The sequence below is a fragment of the Cyprinus carpio genome, chromosome A5 (genome assembly GCF_018340385.1).
Source record: "Cyprinus carpio isolate SPL01 chromosome A5, ASM1834038v1, whole genome shotgun sequence".
Lineage (NCBI taxonomy): Eukaryota > Metazoa > Chordata > Actinopteri > Cypriniformes > Cyprinidae > Cyprinus > Cyprinus carpio.
Window position 1 is genome coordinate 124978 of NC_056576.1, and position 10023 is coordinate 135000.

At 36.2% G+C, this 10023-nt stretch overlaps 1 protein-coding gene across 1 annotated transcript in view; it reads left to right on the forward strand.

The window, feature by feature from the left end:
- The window catches only part of LOC109064328 (calcium/calmodulin-dependent protein kinase type II subunit beta-like), a 49866-nt gene that overhangs the window by 5683 nt on the left and 34160 nt on the right, over positions 1–10023 (forward strand). Inside the window, exons 3-5 of the mRNA XM_042757179.1 lie at positions 6231–6290; positions 6476–6530; positions 7995–8060. Of these exons, the coding sequence (XP_042613113.1) occupies positions 6231–6290; positions 6476–6530; positions 7995–8060 (181 nt within the window). The remainder of the gene's footprint in view (positions 1–6230; positions 6291–6475; positions 6531–7994; positions 8061–10023) is intronic.

Consider the following 10023-nt stretch of genomic DNA (forward strand, 5'->3'; position numbering starts at 1 on the left):
ATGTGGTTTGTAATAAGACCCATTAGCGATGCGTCACAGTAATAGTCTATTTGTCCAACCATCGATTAGTCTACTGGTTTATCTTGCACTAATTATTCTTAGTTTTTATATTTTAAGCATGTTGCAGTTTAGTTTGTATAGTTTGTTGTGCACTTTGCACTGTACAATCATCTCAAAAAAAGTTGGATATTTAATAGAGATGGAACGGTTCACGGAAAAAAAACGAACCGTACGGTTCTCCGGGCACGGTTCGGCACGCACTAGGACCACAGTTCAACTTAAATCTGACAACGCATCTGTAAAATGGTTTGCTATAAATAACACGTAAAAAAAAAACAGGGTTCGGCTAATGTATGTTTATTGATGGATGCAAATTGTGGCTTTTCACAGCAATGAAGAAGAAAAAAAAACGTGGACAAACCATTCACTCTTGTCCAATATGAATGCCGTATGCTGGAATATGAGCATCATTTATACCATTATCACCCGGTTGCTGATAGCTCGTGCGCACAGGTGAGACCTGAACAGCACACGTTGATATCTGTTTAAACTAAACTCATGTAAGCTTTGCCAGTTTAAACATTTAAGAGCCAGAGGACATGAGCTCGCACGCATGAGAATATTTGTGCGTGCGCTCATCCAAAGCATACAAACCCGCACCTCAGAACGTGCTCAAATATTAAGCTCACTCTTAAGTATTGTGTTTAAATGGACAAATTCACACAAAATTATGTCAAAATGCCCGTCTTGGTAAGTATCCTATAGCAGACATAGCCGGCTGAATGTACTGGATCAGTGCATTCTATTAATGTGACAGCACTTTCTTAATATTAATCAAACAGCAACAACAAAGAAATATCTGCAATGACTTGGTTCAGTCCACCAGTTGTTGACTGAATGGAGTCAGACCGGCTGAAGTGGATTGTAAGAATGGGCGGGGTTTAAGCGGACTAAATCATTAGATTAATCATTCACAGTAAGATCAATAACACGCGTTTAGAAAGTAGAGCGAATGTCCATTTAATGCCAACTTAAAGATCATTTAGTTGACTAGACAGTGTTTCCCCTGCCATTTTATAAGGCCCCCCCCCCCGAAAGTCAAGTTTACTTTTATTTAATTTAAATCATATTTTCTCTTATAGTGCCCTATTCCCAAAAGAAGTCATTTAAAGTTACCTTTCGATAGAACAGGTCGGTCTATACCTTGTTTCTTTTTTTTCAAACATCTTATTTACACAACGGCATGTCATTTACGGTTTGCCTCCTCTACGGAAGTTATGGTCGCGATAGCTCTTTTGTTTTACACACAGCGGAGTTTCGCCGATGAGTGCGCCCGTGCACACACCACCGCGCACAACCTGCACACACACACACACACACACGTGCGCACTTCCACTTGTATTTGTAAATATTAAGCCGCAAAAAGACTATTTAAATATCAATGCACGCTGTGTGTCTCTGTGTTAATGAATGGCGCATACGTGCGGTTTTGTTTACTTCTTGTAATAATAATGACTGAAGCGCGTGTGACGCTAGCAGTGATTTTAGCGTCTGCTGTCTCCCTAAATGAGGAAATAAATACATGAACAACATGTCGGGTTAACTCTCCAGAACTGCTATGAAAGTCACTTCATGAGCATTTGACCTTTCATTTGAGTAAAACTATCCTCATACCATATACACACAGAAATGTAAAGGCATTCATGGCAACCCGGCGAAATTAAAGTTCGGTTTAATTTGAAGGCATTGCGGCAAAAATATATTACTATTGTTCAGTAGAATATACGTAATAGGCTGCTACAACTACTACTAAAATTATTAAAACCTTATTTTTAAGGAATAATCATACAATATTTCTTCAATGTTTTAATTGTAATATTAAATTACCTTTATTTTCCAAAAAATTTAATTTGTTTAATTTTCATTACTTAAAAAATAGATTAAATGAATGTTTTAGCCTTAAAAAATGTAAATAAACAACAGAATTTCTGAGCAAAAAATCATAATGCTGTTGTAAGAATAAAATGTAATTTGTTTTATGCTTGCGCAACTTACTTGCCCCCTACTGATTGCTAAAATAGCAGTGATTTTAGCGGCTTCAATAATTGGCGTCAATAAAATATTTACCATATACACACAGAAATGCTATGGCTAAACAAAAGTGAAGTTAACTTTGAGTTATAAATATACGGATGTTACAACTATTGTTAATTAAAAACATTATTTAAGTTTCATGAATTTTATTGTTAATTAGATTACCTTTATGGGAAATGAAGTTTTTGATTAATAAAATTTAATTTAACCCTTATTAAAAGAATTCTGAGCCCCCCCCCCCAGGGGAAACACTAATTTGCTAGATGTCAACTTTGACAGTTTTGCATATTTTGTCAGGGAAGTGTGTAGTGGTTTAAGGGTATTATGTAAATGTGGTATGGAAGACAGTTTTTAGTTAGCATGCTTCTGCGGGGACTCATTAGCTCCAGCGGAAGCTCCATAGCTGGGTTGACAGTGTTTGGTGTTGGCGTTCTAGTGTTGCGACAGCTTCAGGAGTATGTGTACAACTCGGAGAATGCCCAGCAGCTGAGCTTAAGGTCAATGCACATCAGCCTCAGCGACAGACAAAAGGGGCGGGATTCCAGAGCCGGCCAATAGCCAATCGAGAAGCCTGTCTCTGTGATAGGGGTTAGGAGTAAGACAAAGCAGTGCCAAGCTGTTTAAGGGGCCCCTATTATGCTCTTTTACAAAGTCTTGAAATTTGTTTTGGGGGTGTACTGAACAGGCTCTCACACTAAGTTGTTCGAAAAACACATTATTTTTCACAATATTTTACATTATTACAACACCTCTCTCCCCAGTCTGGCATGAACGACTCGAATAGTTCATGCATCAAATGAAGGCCTGCCTTCTGAAATACGAAATGTGCTGTGATTGGTTAGCTGGGCCAGTGTGTGTTGTGACTGGTAGCACTCAGCACCTGGTCGGGAAATGTCACAGTCCTTACCATAGCCACCTGCCAGCTTCAGTGTAAATACTGCTTCAAAATCAAATCAATTTGAGCACGATTTAAACCCGGATGATTGTAACCACTCTTAAGTTCGTCTGTCTTGGGAAAACTAGCATGTCTCCGACAAAGTGATAACACTCATTGCCTTTCTCTAGTGCAGATCAACCAGGTCTCGTCCCATTCGTCACAAATCCCGGAAAATATGCGTTGTAGTCCAAACGAGTTGTTCGTTGCAGTTTTTGAAAAGTGATTTCTGTTAAATAAAATATCTCCTTTTGAAGTGAACTTTGAGCTTGTAACTTTGCGGATCTTTTTTTATGCTCAAACAGCAACATTACAGACTAACTAGAGTTGAAAAAGTGAAAAAGCATAATAACACCCCTTTAAATCTTAAAATATGGCATGGCTGAGAATAGGGACAATAAAATACTGAACAATAGGTAAAGGTGGAACATGATTAAATGAGAAGAACACAGGCTAATTGACTCTTCATATGCCACTCCCTATGTCACTGTGTGACATAGTGCCCATGAGTGTCAGTTAGAATATTAAGCCGCAAAGCTGTCTGTGTCTGTCATCAATGAAAGCTGATTTTTAATTGTGTGTGTGCTGTTGGGTTTAGTTTATTTTATCACATCTGAGGCTTTTTGTGCTGCATATCAGTTTGCTGAAACATTAGACACGCTTCTGCATGAATTATAAGCTTAAGACACACGTTTTGGGTCACCTTCATCATCTTGGGCTTGATGAGGTTTTAGTGCCCCATCTCTCTTGATTTTCTCTGTTGATTTTCAAGAAGGGAGCATTTATTCCACTCTTATAGTAACTCATCATCATTATTGTAGTTAACAGCCTAGTCAGTGCATTGTCTGTCCAGATGGGCTAGTTGAGTGCTTTTCAACAACCATGACCTTCCAGAGGTTTGTTAAATAGATACAGATAGCTCATGAAGAACGTATAGATCAATGTAGGACTGAGGTGCCTGATCAGAAGAAATTTAGATTATATATTTGTAAGGAGTGTAAACATATATTCAACGAAATGAAAAAATACAATCAACCTCATATTGCAGTAATCCTCGCATTATGCGACCAAATTGGTCTAATGTTAGCCATTGGCCTAATGAATTCTTAGATTTAACTCGCCAGGTTGTGTGTTCGAGGCTACACAGATATATTTTCACACGCTGAACACTGGCTGAGAACACCAGATTATCACTCCACAACAATCCAACCCCAACAATCAAACTTCAATTTCAACAGATCAACACACACACAAGAACAGCGCACCTGAATTTGACGCTCTGTGTGAAGGCACATGACTCGCCGTCACTTTGCTGATAGCGTTGTTTCTCACATGCAAAGAGATAGAGCCAGATAATCTACCACGCTGAATTCGACGCGCTACATGTAAACTATATTTTGTTGTATTTTCCTGTCTAAAAGAAATGGAGTTCATTTAGAATTATTCAACTTTTTTCTAACAAGCAGAAGATATGTGGTTCTTCTAGTGGGCTGAGCGGAGCGCAAAGGGCAATTTCATTGTATGGAATGATCTATGACATCCCTGTTTGATTTCAGCAAATCAGTTCGACCGAACGCAGCCAACGTGATTAATATTCATGAACCCAGCAGCTCATCAATCTGTAGTGCCATTGTCCTATTGTTAGTATGGTAGTAGAATTAGTAGTAGTATTATCTATTAATAATAATTAATATGATGTATTACTTTTTTTTTTTTTTCTTTCAGGAACCCTCATGACCAAAAATAGTTAAGCAGCACCATCTAGTCCCAGTGTAACAGTTAAAATGACAAGATGGCATCATACCTGGTTATCAGTTAAAGCTCTAATCACTCAATTCATACATGACCTATATTTTAGAGGTTCACTGTTAATTATATTAGTGCAGACCATAATACATGCTGACTGACTGACTAAGAAGCTAAGATTTAAGAAGCTGTGCCATTTTACAAAGATAAGCTGATTGGAATCGTGTGTGTGTGTGTGTGTGTGTGTGTGTGTGTGTGTGTGTGTGTGTGTGTGTGTGTGTGTGTGCAGTATATGAAAATAGTATATGAAAAACACTGTTTATTTTATTTGTATCTTTGCTCTATTGTATCACCCACAATACATATTACGGTACCGCAATTACTGTTAAACACCCGAAACACCTGAAAAACACTGTTTATTTTATTTGTATCTTTGGCTCTATTGTGTTTATTTGTGCTGTTGCATCTAGTTTGATTATTTTTTATTATTTTCTTTATTTTTATTTGACCATAGTCTTTTTTCCCTGAACATAGCACGTACTGAACCGTACCGTACCCAACCATGAGCAATCTTAACCGTTATACCCCTAGATATTAGCTTTGTTTTCACTGTCTGAACCTTAAATCTAATCTGGAGTTAAAGTGAAGGTGTACATCTTAACATTCTGCTGAGTCTCTATCTAGCCACCCTCAATTCTGGGCCATTCTGACCCTTTTATGAAGACTGAATGAGATCTATGACGTTGATTTAGTGCAACTGTGACAAGCTTATAGTTTGTGATTGCTGCCTCTTCTCAGGGTTTTGTGCCAAATGCTCAGCACTCAACACACAGGAAATAGTGATGATGTAATTAAAAAGCATAATGGCATATCAGGTTTGTGATTATGTCATTATCAATGGAAACATGGCCTGTAAGTCTATATTGGAGCTAGGACCAATGTGATGACTATGAAGCTTTGCTTATTTTGACCTTGGTTTATTCAAAGTCTACCCAAAATTTTATGATATTTGAAATGCACACTTTATTGGTACCATGTCAGTTAAAAGATTGATTTTAATTTAATTTAATTTAATTCAATTCAGTATCTGATATATATTAACAGATATTATAAATGTAATTATGCATGTTTTTATTTTATATTTGGATTAGATTTAGCAGATCTCAAAATTATTATCTGTGTTTCATACTTTAAATTGTAAATTTATGATTCCTAAATTCACATTAATGAAATATTGATTAACAAAATATTTATTTCATTTTTTAGCATTTTATTGTGTTAGTACAGTATATGTAGCTTCAACATCAAAGTAAGTATAAAAGAAGGCTTATCAGTATCGACCAGCATTTTAATATTAGTCTATTCATACTGTTGGGGAGTTTCTTTTACAGCCGATATCACACCGTTCCGTGATTTATAATTTCTGCTTACAACACTTTCTGTGTTTGACCCTCAGACCATCAGAAGCTCGAGCGGGAAGCTCGAATCTGTCGTCTGCTGAAACACCCCAATATCGGTGAGCTTTACCTCCACCAATTAGAATCAGAGACATGTGTATTATTAAACAGCATTTTAAGCATTTAAACTCTAAATGGGTTTTTGACAGTTGATTATTCTCATACTTTCAGATCAGGTGGATGTTGTGATTTTGTCCCGACAGCCACAATAAAATCTAACTTCAATTCTCTGTTTTTGTTTCAGTTCGTCTGCATGACAGTATATCAGAGGAGGGCTTCCACTACCTACTCTTTGATTTGTAAGTGTCAGTGCACTTCTTGTCAGAATGTTCCTCCATTTCCTGTCATCAAATTAGCTTTGACATGAGGAAGAGCACAGCTTAAAATGATTCATACTTCATGTTATGTGCCTCTGAAGCCTTTTTATCAGCATTCTGTTTTTCTGCACTGTTAAAAGGGATAGTTCATGTCACTTAACACTGAATGAACCCAAAAGGAGCACGCAGCCTTCAGATCATGTTGGAATGATTGTATTTATGATATGAGGACACATGCACAAATTGTTATTGATCATAATAAGTTGTAATTGCTGATGTTAATTTTACAATATAGTCTATATGCATTTTGTGTACTGGTTATGAAGACCAGTGATCCAATTTGCCAGAAAATACTACTCATTTACCTGTTTATATACGGTGACTGGCTTGCATGGAAAAACTGGATTTCATGTGGCAGCAAAAACCTGATAAAATACACTGATAAAGCGTCAATTCCACACCTAAAATACATCTAATTGCCGAAGCTCTATTTCCTTTGTTCTTAATTTTGCTGTACTACAGTATACTACAATAAAGCTCATAAAGTATCTTTGACAGAAAGAATACTGTAGATAATAAAATTTGATTGATTGGACATACATCCCAGCGTAATTATGATTACTTTTCAAATTTGAAGGTAGGAAATTACCAAGAGGACTTTAAAACATCTAGCTGTCATTCAGGCTGCTGTTTTCTGATGAAAGTGGATATTAACTAGTGGCTGTCAAGCTCCAAAAATGATAAACAAATTAATGTAGTACATATGACACATGTTCTGTATTGTCATTCAGTATTATTTATATGCTATTAGAGTATTTGAATTGAATTATTATTGTATTTTCATTTTTTTTTTTTGTATTTTAATTTTAGTTTCAGTGTGTTGATGTGCTTTTGTCATGTTTATTAGTTTTTTTAATTAATATTTCCTTTGGTTTGAATTTATTTTCATTTCAGTTTTCAGTTTAGGTTTTAGAATTTTTTTAGAAAGTTTGTTTTAAGTTCATTTTATTTCAGCTTTATTTAAATGACTGTAAACTATTTTTAATAGCTTATTTTTACAGTAACAACACTGGAGTGCTGTATTCAAAGTCTTCAAAAGCCATTTGATGAATTTTTATTTTTTTTCGCAAACCATCCTTTTAAGAATACATGGGCTTCATGAGTTATAATTTGTAAGAAAACATGTTGATAATAAGTGTATTATATTTTAGAAAAACAGCGATATTAAATATGCAACAACAACAACAAAAAAGTGGCTCCCCGAAGGCATGCCGTCTGTGTGAATCTTAAAAACCTTTCACTTAGTTTTCACAGTTCTAGCTTTCCGGAGAATTTTTACATTGGATTCTCGTCTCCATGGAAACTGAGCTCGAGGAAGGGACGTGCACTAGAACAGGAATTCTGTTTGAATTAGCAAATAGCCAGGCTGAACTTCCTGTGTTTTAGGGTGACTGGAGGTGAACTGTTTGAAGACATTGTAGCCAGAGAGTACTACAGTGAAGCAGATGCCAGGTAAGAATGCTTTTCTTAAATTTTTTCCTTTCTCTGTGCCTCTCTTCTGCCCTTTCTTCTCCCTCTCTCATTGGCCCTAGCTTGTACCACCCATCACCACCACATACTACGTTTCCCTTTGAGTTTGTTTTGCATTTGGAGATGTTGTTTGAAGCAGCATCTCCCACAGTGCAATACACAGATCTTGCTTGTTTTCCATCACACACAAGGGTGAAATTTTACCTAAAAAAGTTGCAAAACAAAACTGAAAACTACGTGACATTCAGCCAAGTATGGTGACCCATACTCAGAATTCGTGCTCTGCTTTGTGTAACAATATAAAGTTCTAGAGTGTTGCTGTTGTGTCTTTTGTCTCTCTGTTTCTATAAATGTCTTCTCATGTTTTTTCTACTGATCTATCTCTGTCTTTTCCTCATGCATTATGTCTGTCTCCCTCTCATACACACACTTGCTCAAACAAACACAGACACAGCCTTCCTTGCAGGCAACTTTTTGGCTTTTCCTGTGCATATCCCTTTCCACATTGTGTGAGTGTGTGCTTGTGTGCTTGTTACCAGGGTTTACAGTATGTAGTTGAAGGTGTTAGTCCTGAGCATTATCACCTCTGAGGTCCAGCCCATATATGCAATTCCACATAATGACTCACGCTGACTTCCTTGCATACATTGTGTGGGTGTGTGTAACACATTCATTTCGACCGTCTCTTTTGTGGAAGATTTTTGACCCAGTGCTTGTTCCATGGTATTGTTTGTGTGAGGAGGTGTAGTTTAGTAGATAAAGATCTGGCCTGCTTACTAAAAGTTAGAGATGAGACGGTCCATATTCTGGCCCTATTTTACCCTTGACATTTAATCTAATTTTTCTTTTAGGTAAGTTTATTTGTGCCATTTAAATTAATAAGCTTTATATATATATATATAGTATATCTCAGTATACTATGCACTCAGTATCTATCGCTAATAAATAATAATAGATAAAATGAAATAATATACATGTATATATAAATGGTAATATGTGAAATATTGTTATAATTTAAAATAATTGTTTTCTTTTTACATTTTTTTTTAAATGCAGTTTATTGTTATGATGCCAAAGTTGCATTTTCAGCAGCCATTACTCCATTCTTCAGTGTCACGTGATCTTTCAGAAATCATTCTAATATGCAGATTTGGCGCTCAATAAATATTTCAATATCAATTTTGTAAACCGTTTTGCTCCTTAATATTTTTGTGGAAGACAATCATTTTTTTCAGGATTCTTTGATGAATGGAAGGTTTCTAAGAAAAGCGGCATAATTTTTCATATCAGGCCAATGCCGATATTTACATTTAAAGTTATTATCGCCCATTTCCGATATCAGTCCAATAATATTATGCATCCCTGCCGTAAATGACAGTTTAAGTAAAAGTGAAAAGAAATTGCTTTGTAATTTAAGTACTGCTTTTGTGGTCAACTAGTTGGTGCAGAACGAGTACTTGACTAGTCGATTACTTGTGCACATAAGTGTCTGATTAGATTACATAAGATCTGGGCTGTTATCAAGGGTTGCAGGTTCAATCTCAAGTGTTTAAGATATATAAACCACAGTTACTGAGCCTCACCACCTTGATCTGTCACCACTATTTAAGTTGAGCAGTGTGCTCTTGTTCTCATGATTCAGCTGTTAGTTACAGCATTACCTTTAGCAGATGCTCCGTTCAAGTGTAGTTTACGCTCTTAAAATGCACTTGCATGATGCTTTTACACTGCAGTTACTGCAGTTACATTAAGTAATATTGCACAGGGGCTCTTGTATATATAAAGCACACAGTGGCCTCTTGATATGAAATTGTACGCCCACAATTAGACGCCGATAACGGTGTCTGTTTGAATCAATTGCTAGCTTCCATTCCCTAGATATCCTTGTTAAATAAAGTGCAGGATATCACACTTTTTTTAAATAAAATATTGTTTAAAGATATTA